Here is an 18,627-nt window from a genome sequence, read left to right on the forward strand (position 1 = left end):
CAGTTAGACAGCGTGAAAGCACTCGTCAGCGACGAAGATTATGACGGCTGCACACCTCTGCATTATGCATGCAGACAAGGAGTGCCAGGCTCAGTTAATAACCTGCTTGGTTTGAACGTCTCCCTCTACTCCCAATCCAAGGAGAAGCGATCACCCCTGCACTTTGCCGCATGGTAAGGGCCAACATCAAAATGTATTTATTGAGCATGGTGATCTTGGCAGATAGATGCACTACATTCATTGACAAACCCTTGGTGTTATTCTTCTGTAGCTTTGGGCGGATAAATACCTGCCTGCGACTGCTGCGTGATGTGAAAGATGCCAGACTTCTGAATGGAGGAGATGAAAAGGGATTGACTCCACTTCACTTGGCTGCACAAAATGGACACGACAAGATTGTCCAAATGCTTCTGAAAAGGGGTGCTCTTCTTCTGAGGTAAAATGCAAGCATTCATTCAGACTGGTGTAATGTGCTTTCATGAGTATGTAGGAATCACTGTAGTGTTAGAATGCTGAACTTCTGCAACATCGAAATGAAAGAAACAGAGAAAATTACCACCAACCTGTAGCCTTGCTTCATAATAATTGCACTTTTAGCACAATGAGTGTGGTCTCTGCTACATATCCTGCCTACTAAGGAATCTCTGTGGACCTGCGTATCAACATGTTTCGACACTGATATTCAATGTCTGTACTCAGACACTATATGGTTGCAATTTCACAGATCCTGATACAATAATGAAGTGATCGCATTTAAATAGGCTGATGGAACTAATTTCCATGGAAGAGCTGCAAGTGTGGTATGTTTCGACACTGCTAAGTGTATGGATACCTGGGTGTTCTGATGGAGAGGGAGTGCCCTTTGGAAGGCCATGAATATCACAAAAGCATGATTACTGTCTTTCACCAAAAATGTATTGGATTAGGTTACTACTTTATTCTCCATATCAGTGTAGTTTAGTAAAATGGAGTCAGTGTCTTCAAATGCTATTTGAAAGGTATAAAAGCAGCCATATCCCACTTTAAGAGCTTGCAAACTTGAGCTTCAAGTGGCACCTCTGAGGCATTGCACTAAATTAGTAGGGGTGTGCAAAATTCACGTAATTTGATTTTGAGTAATTATGCAATATGCAAAACTTGCATTTGTCACTGAATATAAGCAGGAAATGCTTCTTTGCGTCCACTTTGGATGTGAGTACTCATTTTGAGCAAAAGAAGACAAAAAAAAGAATCATTTTTGTGCTGTTCTTGTGCGTTCATGCAATAATGCAATGTGGTGTAATAGTATAACTTCAAGAATTTTGCTTCACCATAATAACGCAAAATTATGTTAATTATGCTAGCGTAACGCAAACTGTATCCTGGCCTCTAAATTAATACAGTGAATTAGCTTTATAACTCACCACTTTTTCTCCACATTAATATCTTTTTAACTTCTTCTTCTCTCAACTAACACAGTAACCTATGTACGTGCAAAGTTGGAGAATTTGTCTGCCAACGTTTTGAAAGGTTTTAAAAAAAAAACACAGCTTTGCCAAATTCCCAAAGTTGTCAAAGGTAAAAAACCAAACAGAAAAACAAGCAGGACACTACACTTTCCTAGAGAAAAAGACATCAAATGTAGAATATTTCCCTGCAGAAACTGTTTGGAAGGAAATACCATCCATGATCACCTGTCAGCATGCAGGCCTACTAGAGACAGAGAATCAGAAAAGATCTTCTCTCTATGTATGAAGACAATCAGACTTAATTCGTCTTCCTCTCTCCACCATCTATGACTGAATGGTTGATGGATTCTTCCTAGAAAGTACTCCAGAACCAGCTTACTGAAATCATTTTCATTATTGGTGTCATGTGTTGCACTGCAGAGTTCATCATGCGTGTTCTTGCTCTTCAATACCTACCTATGTCCTCTAGAGCTGCTTATCTAGCAATACCAAGTGGATTTCCAAATGTACTCATAGGACGCCCAAAGCAATTTTAGATTGGAGTACAACCCTGAAAATTGGGTCAACATCACATCTTTCATTATTTGAAGGAAAGCTTCCTCTGCATGAGCAAAACTACATAAAAATCCTGGTGATAAGAGTGACTAAACCCGAATCCTAAGCCTTCCCATAATCCCTAAGTGTAACACCTTCTTTTAAAGAATGGAACCTTAGCATGATCTTCAGTTCAGAGCTCTGCTTCACACCCTCATTCAACACAGTGGGTAAAGGGACCAAACTGTAGTTCTCCCTCTTGCAAAATTTCTCCCCTTTCTCCAAACATGTCCCTGCGTGGAGTTCAAGAGAGTTTGGGTTGTACTTGTGGCACACCAGGACTATTGTAATTCCATCTACTCTCGGCTTCAGAAGAAACTTAAAAAACGTACCAACTGACTCATATGGTCTAAAAGCCAGGCAGCAAAAATGTTCATGATTTTTCACAAACGTAACCACTTCAAACCAGCACTGAAATTACTTTGCTAGCTCATGGTGGGTGCAAGGATCAAGTTCATCTGCACTTTCCACAAAGCCTACCAGGGAAAGCCCAAACTACCAACCAGAAATTTTCACTCTAATTCTGTTAGTCTCATGAGTCAATTTATGAATCAATGTGTCAGTGATGACATCCATTGATATCTTCTCCCATGGTCTATGTAAGAACCTGAAGGTTTTTGGTATGAATACTTCATATATGTGTAAATGGGGCTTTGCTTTACATATCGTCCTACATTCCTTCTTGTGAATGGTCTCCAAATATTTTGAGCCAGAACATCATAGGCATTTCTTTCACCAAAATTCCCTACATGTGGAGTGTCTTGACATCTATGTAACACTTTTATCCTGAAGACATGAAGTGGGAATGAACAAATAATGAAAAATAGTCCTTTAATAATTGTTCTGTCTTGAGATTCTTCCCGAATCCAATGGTTCTGATTTCACAATAGTAAAGCAGCTTTCAGAAGAGACAAAAACCTTTCCAAGTAGGGTACATTTAGATTCTGTTCTATAAGGGCGTGAAGTAATTCTAAAGCAGCCATTTTTGCTGTTTCCAATCGTTTGGAAAACCCATGAGCTTTCCTATGCCATCTCTCTGGTCTCTATGTAATTTAGTATTGGAATCTGGAAGAGAACAGCATCCACCTGGCATGCTGAGAGTTTGTACATTTTATTGATTTGAAAAATCCTGTGTTTTTATGATCATTTATACAGTCACTGGATGTAAGGCCAGTAATTCTTTATCCTATATAATGTAATTTTGCTCAGTTGCTGACACGTATGTTAAAGGAAAGCTACTGGATTCACAGATTTTGTTGAGGGATCCCTTTGTGACAGTTTGGAAACCAGAACAAAAATGCATCTTTTCCACTATGAAGGGTAGGCTGTGATCTGTGTATTTCAAAATATGTGCAGTTGTGAATGCTGTCTGTTTAAAAGTTCTTTCCTGAGCTGGATACCATTGAAAAACCCTACCCTTCTTGGTTAGTTGAAATACAGGTATCACAAAATCTACCAAAGACTCAATAAAGTGCATATACAAATCTGCAAAAATAAGAATCCCTGTATGTCTATCACATTACAAGGACAGGGCCATAACACCACTACAGGGGCTTTCTGAAGATCTATGCTGATCCCTTTATCCAATAGTATAAAATCAAGGTAACTTTTAGACTGATACATCTGTTCAATTTGGCACAAATGGAATAAGATCTCACCCAACTATAAACTTTTCAAACATGCTGTGTGTGGTTCCCAAAGTATTTTGAGTATACTAAAATGCAAACTAGATTGATGATGGCAAAGGTTTGAAGAATATCTTGCAAGATGTTATTGACCAAATGTTGGGAAGTTGCTGGTGCATTGTGTGAGCCAAATGGTATATCAAAGTATTCTAAATGTCCATATCTTCTGTTAAAGTTTATTTCACTCATTAACCACTTTAATCTGGACTAAATGATATGCTCCCAGCAAGTCTATATTGGGGATGTTTTTTGCAGCGAGAACCTGAACAAGTATTGCAGAAAACATAAGGTAATGGGTATCAATACTGTACTCTGATGGTGTTCAGTTCTCAATAATCCACAAGCAGTCTCAGCAAATCATTAGCTTTAAGGATGAAAAATATAGGTGCTCCTTATGGTAAAACGGAGTGCCTTATAATGACCTTGGCTAAATTCTCCTTCATATATTTCTTTAGCTGTTCATCCTCTTTTACTGTTAATGGATATATATTCGAGGATGTGTTATAATGACATATGTGAAAAAATTTATAAAGCAACTTTGTACCATTTTCACTAAACACATCCTGGAAATCGGTGCAGGTTTTAGGAATTTTACTTTTACCTTCTGTAGGATTCAGTATCGTACATCCCAAAATTGAATTAATCCATGAGTCTTTTACAAAACAAAGTCTTTCAGGCTTGCTTTTCCCCAGGGTAGGAATGTAATGTGGCTCTGACACCATAAAATAGAAAGTCCCCCCCAGAGTCCAATAGTGCCCTAATCTCCAGATGTCCTATTGGAGTGGACAAAGTAATTTTCAACAATAAATGTTATCTACTTTCAATAGACATTTGTATTAAAAGCATTGCATGTCCTGCCAGTTAAGACAGAGCATCCTCGTCCCTCCCCCCCAAGGTAACAACATTTCCTCACAGAATGTCCTGGTTTCCACAGTGTATACAAAATATCTCTTTTTGTAGAAGAAAGGTGCAGCTAAGGTAGATCCACTGGAATACCCTGGATTGACCACATGAAACTTATTTGTTTCTCTACACGTCTCTCCTTTTCCTTATAGTCTATTTGCATTTCTAAATCAATCAGTTTATTAGTCATGGCTGGTCGCTTAGCCACCAAAGAAAGGGCATCTTTGAGATCCTTTCTCAATTTGTGATAGAATGCAGTGGTGTTCTTATTTTAATTGGCTGAAAGGCTGGTGTAAGTAATATCTTTTAATTCATGTTGTAGGGACAAGGGACCAGCATGATCAGCTTGCATAGTCTCTCTGCAATCAAATACTTCTTTAAACTGATTGAGGAAGGTATTATACTCCTGAAGCCAAGGTTTACTTTTAAAATGCCCAAATAGGCACAACCTTGGTCAAATAAGATAGAATGAATGCAACTTTAGCAGTATCGGTGGAAAACTACATGGGTCACAAAATGCATATGGTCTTTGTAGGAAATTGTGTTATTGGTTGGGAAGGGTGGAAGACCCACTCAGGCAACAGTCCGTGTCAGGGTGAATCACAAAAGTCACTAAATTAACCTGTTCTTAGCCCTCTAGTAATTTGGCGCAAAACCAGTCAGGCGTAACTTAGAAGCATAGCGTTAAAAATGTATATAGCACAACAACAGTAATAAAGTGAGAACACAACACAACACAAGGAAAACCCCAAACCAAGTTAAAAAATGGAGTACATTTTAATAACACAGAGACCAGATTATGACCAGAGACCAGGTTAGTCCCACCGAAAAGTTCATAAGGAGGAGGCATTTGGCATGAAGAGCAGGCCAGGCATTGCGGACCATAATTGCTGTAACGCAAAGGTTCAGTAGTCATTGGAGCTTCTTGTTGGTTGTTCTTGCACACCATAGCTGCTTTACAGTAATTTGCTGGTATCGAGGTACCAGTCGGTGCAGACAGTTGCTGTTGGTGCAAATGGGTCCATTTGCAAAAACGAGGAGTCAAAATGATTAATTTTCCCCTTTTCTTGTTGGGAGAGTTTCAACTTATAACATCCAAGGGTTCAGGACCTAGGAGGCACCTCTTGAGATTCAGGACTCACTCCATCAGAGGCCAGCAGCAGGGCCCAGGAAGGTCCAGGTGCAGCTCGTCAACAGGGCAGTTGTAGCTCACACAGGAGGTCAGTGAATGGACCCTTTGAGACACACTGGTTAGCCTTGAATCAAGGCAAGTGTGTCTAATCTTCCTTCTTAAGACAGCAAGGCAGGCCTTCAAGCAGCAGGGCAATGTTCCTTCTGAATCTTCCACAGGTCCAGTAGTGATCTCATTTCAGGTTCTGATAGGGCCACTTTTATCCCCAGTACCAGCCTTTGGGTGCCTCCTTTGTCTAATATTCCTCCTTCTTGGGTTTTGCTCTAAACTGGCTAGGTTCAGCGCGAGACAGACAGGGCCAGGGGTGAGCTACATTGTCAATGCAACTCACACGTAGCCTAGAAGTCAGAAAAGGTGTGGGCTAACCCTGGGCGGAGTTCACGGAGTTGTTACATGAAACTCTGCAGTGTGGAGAAAAAACTCCGCCGCGCTACGCAGACCTCCGCAAGCGGCAGTGTGAGATAGAAAAATGCCGTTCACAGTGATTTTCAGTGGCAGATCCTTGTCCGCACTGTGCAAATCACCACGAATGGCACCATGCACATCGCAAGCGAGCGCTGCTTTTTTAGATTTTTACTTGAGCAGCAGCTTTTTCAACGCAATGGGCAGTTTCTCAATGTGAGCGGTCTTGAGCATATGCGACACTCGCAATGAGAAACCTGCCCCCCCTGCGTTGAGAAAACTTGCCGAGAGGTTTATTTTCCATGCTCGCGCTCGCCAACTTGATGTTGACGATCGCAAACGAGGAAAAATCTCACCGGGAGGTGGATTTTCCTTGCTCGCGCTCGCCAAAATGATGTTGACAAACGCGAGTGAGGAAAAAAACTCCGTGAGCTCCACGTAACGCGGAGTACGGAAAACTCCGCAAACTCGGCGAGCGAAGCGGAGTTCACCGCCCAGGCTTAGTGTGGGCACGCCCTGAGGTTGTTCATTTGAAACTCAGGAAGGCTGAATGCCGCCTCCCAGGACATCGTGCTCAGGGAAGCAACACCCTGTTCCCACCCCAAGGCGCTTTTTGTGACTATGTCTGGGAGGAACACACAAAACACCACGGGGGAGCCATTCACAACTTCGTAATAGTGAAAGTTTCAGAATACTAACTTAAAATCCAAATTTATCAATAAAGAGGATTTTAAATTACATTTCAAATGAGGGGAAGAAGAATGTTTTTATATGCTCTCAGACTGAGTGCAATAGGGTAACTGTAATGATAGTACTTGATGGTAATAGTCCTTCCTTCATTACGTATCATACATATCATTATATGTGTTCGGCATATGTTATTTGTTTTTATGTCAAAGTTGTGCATGCAATAAGCTTGTTGTTCTTTAACTTATGGCCTGTGACAGTGTACACGTCAGGTGTGTTCTGAAAATGACTACTAGGCAGTTAGAGACAGACTGGACATAGATGCTTTCCCATGGGCTCCTACTACAGGAATTAAAGTACAAGAAAATGATTTACTCTTGCCTCAATTCATTTATTTCGGCGACTGCACCAACTTTACATCTGGCGACTAGTGATTATTATTTGTAGGAGCCCACTGATTCTCAGCCATTTTTACAGTAACACAGTGTTAGTTTGTGTAAGAGCAAGCCTTGCTACAGTGAAAAGAGACTTTGGGAGTTTTTCACTGCCAAGACATGTAGAACCTAAATACACATGTACTTCTTTTTAAATACGAACCTTTAGGGCCCGTCTTAGGGTTGACTTACAAGTATAAACATAGAATGTTTAGGCCTGGCAAAAAGTTTGTCAGGTCTAAATGACATTTTCACTCTGCACTACAGGCTGCATTGGCAGGCTTGAGGCATGTTTTAAAACACTATTTTAGTGGGTGGCACAATGAATGCTGCTTCCCGCTAGTAGCATTTAATGTACAGTCCTTGGGTACATGTAGCACCATTTACTAGGGACTTACAAGTAAATTAAATATACCAATCAAGTGGAGGCCAATTGTTCCATGTTTTAGGAAGCCAGCACAAGCACATTAAACACTTGCTAGCAGGGACAAAGTGCACAGAATCCTAATTTCGACACAAATGGGGTCAGCAGCAGAAGTCAAAAACCTGGGGTGGCCATGCAAAAAGGGCCAGGTTCAACTGCCTAGGAAAGGCTGAAAAACTGAGGGTCTCTAAAGAATTTCTCTGGTGGTGCCATACTAAAAGGCACATTAGAACAACATGTATTAAAATTCTGATTTGCATGCTAGATTAGTAATTAAAGTAGTAGGGGCAGAGTTATTAGAATCTCCTGTGATTGGAGACATTTGATTCAAGCAGCTCAATCAACATGCTTGTTCACTGCAAGATGGTCTTTAAATCTTCCTTAGTATCTGTAATGCCCCTTGCAAAAACCTGCAATTGCCGGGATCAGAAGTTAGAGCCTGGCAAACCGCCTGGATTCAGTTATTGTAGGGCAGAGTCTAATGTCAATCCACCCTGCTCCCCAGAACATAGTTCTGATAGTACAAGGTGAGATACTATGAACAGAACAGAACAGAACTAAATACTGGAGGAAAAAGGAATGAGAGCTAGAGAAACAAAAGACAGTCAGTACATCATAGAACTCATAGTAATCAGGTGATTATCTTTCAGATCCCATAACACACTTCAGAGTTCAGATAGACTGCCATTATCAGGCAAGTTAAGCATACACTGCATAGAGACAGAATGCAAAGTTATCTAGTGCCACTCACAGGCGTCAGTGAATGCAATAAATTGTGGCAGTATAAGATGTCAGGTTTACTGGCTTCGGTGTGGAGCATCCCTGTGAACCTAAGTTAGAGACCTAGGAAGCCAGCACAAAGGTTGACAAAATCTAGGTTGAGAGCAATCCTGAAAAATGGGATTAGTAGGAGACAGGGGCACGTCAGCCAAGACGCTAAACCATAATTTGTGATCACGTATAAGACAGGCTAAAGATCAGGGAAGTAAACTGAATAAGGGAACAAAACAAGAAAGGTGACAGACAGCAATGGTGGTTAAGCTACTACAGCAAGAAAGCTATGTAGCTTGAAAAGTTGCCAGGAACCTTCCAGATGACCATTCATAATTTGAGTAGCTCCTCTGCCTAGAGTTGTCCAGAGGTTCCACTCCTTGACCTTCTCCAGCCTGCCAGGCTCCATAAGCTGGTCTGCCAATATCTTACAGGGATACACCTCCTGCATCACTTATGATGTTAAACGGGGTAGTCCCTTGTCCCCCAGTACCTTGTTCATTCATGACACTTAAACCACATAATTTCCACAGCAATTTTTGTTTTGTTTGAAGTACGATATGTAATGCATGCAAGGGAGGGTTATGCTTAATTAAGAGTCATCATGAAGTGTTAAATAAAAAGATGTTATTCAATGATATTTCTAGTTCTGGTTGAACTTTGGCAGAGTATATTTTAACATTACCCTGTATTGTCTTTCCTTTAAAAGTGACTATAATGGATGGACATCCTTACATTATGCTGCCTATGGAGGTTACTCTCGCACAATGCAAACACTTCTGGATACATATTTGTGTATCATTGACAAGGTCGATATCAATGGGGTGAGCATTAATACTTATGTCCATTATTACCCAATGTCATGTGTATGTTACTTTTCCATTTGCACAGTCAGCGATCAGAAGAATCAGGTGACAAGTTACTGCATTTACTGTACAGTGGTAATATGATTTGACATTAGAAATAATTGCACTGAAAAAATATGTAGCAAATACCAATTTGAGTTACCCAGAAATAGGTAATGGGCATAAGTATTTTTTTATATATTTTCATTAATGTGATGGATTAATTGTATTCAGTCAGTCACTTTAAGTTCCGGTTTTTATTCAGTTTTTTTTAGAGCTGCCTGCGCACTTTTGTGCCTCTTGGAAGGACGGTCTGTTACAAAAAATCAATAAAGTCGCCCGTCAAAAAACAAATACACACCAGGAAGCATAAATTGAAAATAACGGTGACCATATTTGATTACGTCGTGAATTTACAAAGGAAACATCTTCTTGATGCATACCAGGGGTGTGTAAGATGTGCAGTGAGTGCATGGATGTGCAAAAGTGACTAAAGTAGAAGTAGGTGTTTATTTTTATAGTTTAAAACTATATACACTGGGGAAAAATTCAGCGAAAAGGAAATAGCGCCTATTTTCCTAGATATCCATACATTTAAATTGCCTGCACTTTCATGTCCTCTTCTGACGAAGGAAAGCAGGCACGTACAATTAGTGTTCTTCTGAAGGGAACTTAAATTGCATCCAAATATATGCAAGAGAGAGAGAGAACACGTGTCATTTCTGAACTCTTACTGAACAATGTGGCTTTGCTATGGAAAGTAGCAGTAGTGAATATTAGCCCCGGGGCCTCATTACAGGTGTCCTCTTAATTCTGATGGGGCTTGTCACCAAGAAGAAATGAGGACTAATGGCCAAACCAGGACTGACTCCCCCAGTGATTTCTACAGTAGCCCTCAGACTACCACACATAATACCAAGGAACTCTGCCTACCCCACTAGAGTTACTGATTATGCCACTCATGCTAACTCGAGACTGAGGGGGGGGTTAATAGGTACAACTATTGTTACAACTATTGTTACAGCTCCAGGGCACTCAAAACAAGACTGTCAGAGTGGCCGAATTGTTTTCTGTTGTTTAGAAGCAGAATTTAAGACTGAAAGTGTCACACTTGACCTGAGGCTATTGGGCAGCTATGAATATAATAGCAGTGTCACTTCCATGTGAGCATAAACTGTGTGCATAAAGGTGCCAGTGAACGCCCTGAGAGAATCATGGGGCATATTTATGAGAGGTTTGCGTCATGCTTGTACTACGCAACGTGGTACATGATGACACAAACCACTAAGTCAGATTTATTAAGCCAATAAAAGCCGCATTGCGTGGCTTTGAATCGCTTCATAAATCTGGAGTATTGTAATGCAGGGCAAATCACTGTGTTGCATTACTCTGTGCACAACTCCCATGGTTTTTGACTCATTTCCAGATTTACCAAACATGGCAACCCTCGGAATGTGCCAAAAACATTTGACTCCACAGTAAAGGCGTAACGAAGTGAAATATCTTTATTTCTCCTTGTTGCTTCCTCTTTCTATGTGTGCTGCATTCTGTAGCACACACTGATAGAGGAATATGCCTCTAAGGATTGTTTCTGTGCTGGTAGGTGCCTCTTCCTGCACAAAAACAATCCAGCATGTAATGCAGGCCCCGTTGCACCATGGTGCAAGGGTGCCTTCATTGACCCCAGGCTGCCAAAACTGCACCAGTGCAGTGGGAAAGGAATGCACCGTAGGCCTTAAACACAGTGCATTCCTGCCCTTTCCCTGTGATGCAGGGCAGCACAGCAAGTGAGTTGCTGCGCTGTCCTGTATCATAATCTACATAAATATGCCCTCAGCATATCTGTCTTTGAAAATACATGCAATGTGTTGGTGAAGCACACCAACAAAAGTGGGTTTTCAAAACTTGCTTGGTTCAGATAAATATTCTGCTTCATTTGTGCATGGAAAATATCTGCTATGACATTGCATTGAGCTGAATTTATATGGTGCTAGAACTCTCGTTGATGTCGGTGTGGTTGCAGATATGGAGGTAGAAATAACAGTCTCAGATTTAGCAACAGGAGACGTCGTTATTTTTCTTACAAGATGAGTAGTCAGTCAGTCAAAAAGGCTTTATTTCGATAAAAACATATCATAAAAGCTGAATATAAATACATTTTTCCATTTTAAAAGGCATTTACAAGAACCACTAGATTCCATAAATTTTCAACGAAGAAATAAATACGTTCTACACAAGTTAAAAGCAATGAGCAATTTAACAATAAAAAGGAATTAAACATTAATTTTAAGCCTTTTGCTACGTAAATACCAGGCCCATGATAAAAATTTAGATAAACCACAGACATAAAGTGGGCGTGAATCTGACGTTAAGATACGCAAGGCCTCAATGTGTGACCTAGTGCCTAAAAGCCGACACAGTGCTTTGAGCCACTTTTTCCTGGGTTTTACATATTCCGGGCATTGGAACAAAAAATGCGCTAGGGTCTCGGTGCAAGTTGTACAAAAAGGGCAAAAGGCAGTTGTCTGTCCCAACTCTAAACTTGAAATAGAGAGCTCTATCGAACGGTTTTTCAATAATGTCCAGATACAGTTCCCGAATGGGTAAGTCCTTGAACTTCAAGAAGTCCTCCGTTAGTTTTCCCAAAGAATGGTCAACATATGTTCGGGACATAACCCAATTCCAGTATAAAGTCTTTAGAGTTGCCTTTGGTGGAGATGATCTATTATCCCATGCTTCACTTAGTCCAAGAGCGATAAGTAAAGCTTTTACATCTCTCAACCACTTTATTTTGTGCCATCCCGGTGATGCCATTATTTCGGACAACCCTTTAGCGTATTTGGCGAGTTCTGGGACTCGCCACAACCGGGCCCATAAAAGCAATGGCCGGAGTTTTGCAAGATCAGCTATAGAACGACAGCCTAGATCAAACATCAACGGTAAAGTTGGCGTGCCCTGAGGGAGCAACATCTATGATCTACAAAATTTGTTTTCCGACTTGGAAAGTTCATCTATATTTTGGGTACCCCATAGTTCTGCTCCATAAAGAGCAGAACTAACTCCTCTTGCTTTATAAATGTCTACAACCGGGGCTATCGGTCTTATTGTGCAGAGACGCTGTTCCTTTAGTAGGGCCCCTGTCACCCTCTTATGATTTAGAAGCATTTTGGTTAAATGGGGGGTCCATTGCATTGTTTGTGAGATGCGTATTCCTAAATAATCAAATACCCTCTCCCTACCTAAGGGTACTGAATTCAGGACAGGGGGTCGGGCAAGTTTTTTTGGGGGATTCATCACCAAGTATTTGGTTTTGTCAGTATTAATGACCAATCCCCGCTCCAAGCAAAAGGTCTGAAAGTTGTTAAGGAGCTTCTGAAGGCCCATTGGGGATTTGGATAACAAGAGCGTGTCATCCGCAAAGAGGAGAGTGGGGACACGCTCGCCCGCCAGGGATGGTTCGTCTGAGGGGTCTTTTAACAGATGCTCGACCACACCGTTGACATATAGAGAAAAGAGGGTGGGAGCAAGAACACATCCCTGACGGACCCCTCTATCCACCGGGATTTTGTTTGTTTTCTCGCCCTGTGTACCCCATCTAATTTGGGCAAAATTACCTTTGTGGAGCCTCATCAACATTGAAAGAATATAGCGTGGGAGGCCCATTTTATAAAGGACTTCCCATAAGATCTCCCTAGGCACAAGGTCAAAGGCAGTCTTTAAGTCAATGAAAGCGAGATAAAGACTGCCTTTGCCTATAACCACGACCTTCCAATAGATCAGCATTAATCTAAATACTTGCTCTATTGTTCCCGTACCTGTTCTGAACCCCGCTTGGTAATTGGAGAGGATATCATTATCTTCAATCCATTGTTGGATCCTCCCCAATAAGACCTTCCCAACTACCTTCTGGGTTGTATCCAATAAGCTTATAGGGCGGTAGTTAGAAGGCTCGTCCCTTAAGCCCTTTTTAAAAATAGGGACGACCTCTGCTCCCTTCCATGATTCCGGGACTGCCGCACCTTTATGGATGGCAACAAGAAGGGAATGTACAAGCTTCCCCCACTTTGGAATATCGTAGCGGAGCAAGTCGCCAGGAATACCATCACGCCCAGCCGCTTTTTGGGGCAAGATAGTATTGATAGCAGACTCAACTTCTTTAATTGTGAAATCGGGCTCGATCATATCACCCTCTAAAACAGAGTAGTCAAATGGTGCTCCGATGCTAAACCCCTGTGGGCAAGTATACAGTTGGGAGAAATGGGTAAACCATGCTTGACCGGTAATACTGCATGTGATATGGTTACTATCAGGTCTATTCCTAGCTCTGATAGTATCCCAAAAAAGTCTAGCATCCTTAGCAGAGCTAGCCTTTTTCAGGGTATACCAATACTCATCCTCCCAATCCTTTTTAGCACTAGCTATCACCCGTTTGTAATTCGTCCTATTGGACTGTATTAGGGATTGTGTTTTACCCTTAATTGCTTTAATTAATGCTGTTTTTGCCTGCCTACATGCAGGAGTAAACCAATCGTGGGTGCCCTTCGGCTGTGAATTCGTTATGGGTTTACCCCGGGGCACTTGTTCAAGGAAAACTTCCCCTATAGTTTTAATTGCTTCTTCAAAAATTAGGGTTACCCTACCTGTTGCAAGGGGACTTTGAGAGATAGCATCAAACTCTGTTTGAGAGGTTAATAGGGTTTGGTCTATAAGATTGAGTTTGATTTCGTCTAAAGCTATTTTATTCCACTTTAGACGCCGCCCACAATTGGATAGTAAAACTTTAGGGGCAGGCTTATGACTTAATCCATTTGTCTTACTAGGCCATAGATCATTAAGGGTTAGAGACAGCGGGTTATGATCACTCTCAATAGTAGATAGGACCGTCATATCCTGAACCGAGTTCCAAAGTGAAAAATCAAGTAGGATATAGTCGATCCGTGAGGAGCAATTCACCCTATTGTAGGTGTCAGCACCCATTGAGTCTGAAACAGTGCGGCCAATTACAGCTCTCAATCCGAACTCCATAGTCAATGCATTTAGTTGTATCACCCTTTGGGACCACTTTTTAATTGGTTTAATAGTTAATGGTGGTATGCCTCTTTTTAAATCATCTTCCACCAGGTCCAAAATATCTTCGGTCGCAAGGGGCTCAAAGGAGCAATTAAAATATCCCGCAACCAAGACCTGAGCCCCATCACTGCAGGCTCTGAGCTCATTTTCGAGTAAAGTTACTGTAGGGGAAATGGAACCATTTTTAGAACCCCTGGCATAAACATTAATTATTTCCAGGGCTCTCCCCCTATTAGGACCTCTCAGTAAAATTCTCATTATATCAGGGCAATTAGTATTTTTTTGCGTGATATTACATCCAAGCGTGATGCTTACCCATATAAGGAGACCCCCGGATGGGCGGCCCTTCCCTGTACTTGAGGGTATTGCGGGCAGAAAGAAGGTAACATACCCGACTTTGTGGAGGGGCTTCAAACTCCAGGTCTCCTGGAAAATACAGATCTTATGATCTTCTACCAGAGAATTCCATTCTGGCAGGCCCAACTTCCTATTTATGCCAGCCAAGTTCCAACTAATAATTTTAAGTGGTTCCAGAGTAGGACTAATACAACTCAATGTTGGATCAAATTGATCTCTAGGAGAATTAACCACTACATTGGTTTGATTGAGAGTGGAAGTATAATGGAAAGATGTTTCCAGATCCAGAGTGCTTCTTATATCCACTAAAGGGGACACCAAAGAGAAGGGATCAATGGGGTTAGTTTGTAAATACGAGGGGGAATAATGGATACGTCAAAACCCTAAATATTGGTAAAAAAATTCCCCCTTGTAGCCATAGGTAGAAGTAGCACAAGGGTGGTACTCATTCATATGACTACCCCAAAATCTATTGCTCTGAGCTGGCCATTGTATTTGGGAAACTTGACAGGGATAAAAGAAATCTAAACCAACTACTCTGATTGTGCTGCTAGAGGACTCATTCTGGTGGTTACAAATGAACTTCACGGCCTGTGCATCACGAAAATTGACTATAATACAGTCACCAAGGACCTCCTTGCGTCTGTTGCCTACCCAGCCAACCCTTCTAACGAACAGAACCTTCCCATCTAACTGTCTAGGGAGAGGACAGGTTTTATTCAAGTGATAGATGGTTTTATTTATCAATTCCGAGTATGCTTCAATCTTACCAGATGGCAGCTGAGGGACTCCTACCAATACTACCACATAAGGCATGCTGGCTGAAGGTAGGTCAATATTGGGGGGACTAGACTGTTCATTGTCACCCCTGTCCACACCATTTGACAATTTTGCCCCCACTGCAATTGCATTCTTAGAAGTGGATTTATCACCAAAATTTTGTGAAGATGTGGCAGGACCGACTCTCTCACTTCCCGCAATAGCTCCATTATTAGGGATGTTAAGGGTGGCCTTAGGTTGGGAAGCTTGATCGGCTCTTAACACCTTACTAGTTTTTGTTGCTAAACTTTTGCTCGTTTTATGTCCTTTTTTCGAGCTTAATGCAGAAGAGTTGTCACTACCCACATTCCCAGGGGTAACATTATTATTTTCTAAGATAGCAACAGTATGCGTTGGCAATGGATCTTGTGACTTCTGTTCCTGTGAAATAGAACTATTTATTGCGTGCAATTTAATAAGAGATTTTAAGGAAAAGAAGTTGTCAAGGATATCTTGCTCAAGCCTATCCAGCCTAGTTGATAAAGCTTTAAGCCTCTCATTGACCGGAAGTAAGAGAGACTTCATAGTTTGTTCAATACAGTCAATTAAAGGAACCTCTTGAGCACGGCTTAAGGGATGTTTCCGGTTTGAAGTGTCACTCTGGAGTAATATGGGACCAGTATTAGTAGTTTCGTTATTGGGTTGTACCGGGAGTCTTCCTGCCAATGCTTCAAGCCTATGTGAAGGTGAGTCTCCAAGAATAACACCACCAGTTTCCGATATTATAACAGAGGTGTCAGATAAATGACTAACATCAGAGTTTTCAAGGATTATCTTGCGCTTCTTGGATTTTTGGTGCTTTTTATTTTTTGCAGTTCCCCTACCCCCACTAGATCTTAGGTCGAAGGGATTTACCCTGTGAGGTAGCTCAGATCTAAGCCTAGAAGACTGACCTCGGGTGATTACATGAGGCGAGCTTATGCTTTGGGCATCCTCTGAGATCCCAGACAGATTAAGTGGCCTCGAACAATTGATAATTAATTGGGAACCACCTGGAGGGGATGCTGATATGATCGGCGACTGGGATAGCCTTGAGTGGGATGGCAAAGGGGGAAGGTTAGGGGACACATTATTATCCATAGAAGACACAACTACGGTGTCAGGAACCTGACGAGTCATTGGAAGCAATACAAAGGAAGGTAATAGAGTGGAATCCTGAGAATTGGTAGTAAGTAGTGACAGATCGGGATTGGGGAGGGGAGGGAGACAACCCATGGGCAATGATAAGCGACGTTCCGTACTTTCAATGGCGTTTGCCACCACGCCAATCGTCTTTTGTAACATACGGTCTATCGCTGTTAAACTAGGAAGCTGTGGTGTAATAGCATTTTGGTTGTGAGCAAGTGAGGTTTTATGGGTATTGCGCTTTCCCATTTTACGAGTTCTATTGGGGGGTACAAACCTAAAGCGTATTATACAGGGTTATGGACCAGCTAAACAACCATATACATATACACAACAAATGAACTACAATATAATATTTGCCATTCCCCTATCACAGTTTGCTATAACACAAATTATAGGTACTACACCAATGGCCAGAGTTTATGAGTAGTTAGACAAACCTTTCGCACTGTGAGTGCTCAAGGGAGTGGGACTCAGAGGGATGGCCCAGCCCAGCCTCTTCCGGCCACTAATGGCCACAAACGGTCCCGCCCTTGTCCCGGGCTTCGCCCGGGCTCGTTCCCGCGCGCGTTCCGCGCTGCGGAAGCGATGATGGATAGATATACAACAAGTGGGCGGGAAGGTCGGGTGGGCGGCCCTAGCCACAGGTGGAGACAACTGAGGGCGCCTGGGTGATGTAGTCTTCCTCCCTTCCCAGCAGCAACTGCTAGCGCCGACAGTGAAGGCTCGGCGTGAGCGAGGATCAGCAAGAAAGAATCCTGCTGGAAACAATGTTGCCAGGTACTCCAAGGATGCCAAAGACGATGCGGGACCCGCGCCAGCGGGTTCCGCGAGGTTTCTTGTAGAGGCAGTGGGCGGGAGGGTCGGGTGGGCGGCCCTAGCCACAGGTGGAGACAACTGAGGGCGCCTGGGTGATGTAGTCTTCCTTCCTTCCCAGCAGCAACTGCTAGCGCCGACAGTGAAGGCTCGGCGTGAGCGAGGATCAGCAAGAAAGAATCCTGCTGGAAACAATGTTGCCAGGTACTCCAAGGATGCCAAAGACGATGCGGGACTCGCGCCAGCGGGTTCCGCGAGGTTTCTTGTAGAGGCAGTGGGCGGGAGGGTCGGGTGGGCAGCCCTAGCCACAGGTGGAGACAACTGAGGGTGCCTGGGTGATGTAGTCTTCCTCCCTTCCCAGCAGCAACTGCTAGCGCCGACAGTGAAGGCTCGGCGTGAGCGAGGATCAGCAAGAAAGAATCCTGCTGGAAACAATGTTGCCAGGTACTCCAAGGATGCCAAAGACGATGCGGGACCCAAGATGAGTAATATGTTCGTATGTGTGAAGTCAAGAGAGTGACATACTTACTCTTGTCGCTGAACCGTATCATCTTTCTAAAGGTGAATGCCATTTTGCACTCACCATAGGCAGGGCTAGGCACACACACCTATCCAGTGCCAGGATAGCCTTGCGGGTGATAGTGCAATTTATAAATGCACATAACATAAAACTCAAAAACGGAAATGCTAATGGCAGTGATTCTTCTAGGATAGGATCGGAGTGAAACAATGCAAATTACTAGTTCGATTTTTGCAGGAAAAATTAGGCAACAAAAATGAATAGTAATAAGAGGAAATTCACAGGGATCGATCTTCATTTGATTTAGCATTTCCTTCAGGAATTGTAGAATTTTGTACCACTTATAGGCCCAGACATTACCTCTAAACTCTAGTTCAGACCCAAGATATTCTCAACTATGAATGACGGGGAAATTGGACTGTAAATTAGACTGGTTGTTCAAGATCTAGCTCGAAAGTATCATCCACACCTGCATGACTAAGATTATGATGGTAGATGACAGGCAGAAATTCAACATTCAATCCATTTCGGCTCT

The 18,627-nt window shown here is 42.3% G+C and overlaps 1 protein-coding gene across 3 annotated transcripts in view; it reads left to right on the forward strand.

Annotated features, from left to right (window-relative positions):
• Window positions 1-18,627, forward strand: part of TRPA1 (transient receptor potential cation channel subfamily A member 1) — a 1,005,076-nt gene that overhangs the window by 691,942 nt on the left and 294,507 nt on the right. For all 3 annotated transcript variants that reach the window (XM_085605436.1, XM_085605435.1, XM_085605437.1), the window contains exons 12-14: window positions 4-173; window positions 272-436; window positions 9,250-9,364. In XM_085605436.1, the coding sequence (XP_085461562.1) occupies window positions 4-173; window positions 272-436; window positions 9,250-9,364 (450 nt within the window). The remainder of the gene's footprint in view (window positions 1-3; window positions 174-271; window positions 437-9,249; window positions 9,365-18,627) is intronic.

Source organism: Triturus cristatus, chromosome 5_1 (genome assembly GCF_964204655.1).
Source record: "Triturus cristatus chromosome 5_1, aTriCri1.1, whole genome shotgun sequence".
Taxonomy (NCBI): Eukaryota; Metazoa; Chordata; class Amphibia; order Caudata; family Salamandridae; genus Triturus; species Triturus cristatus.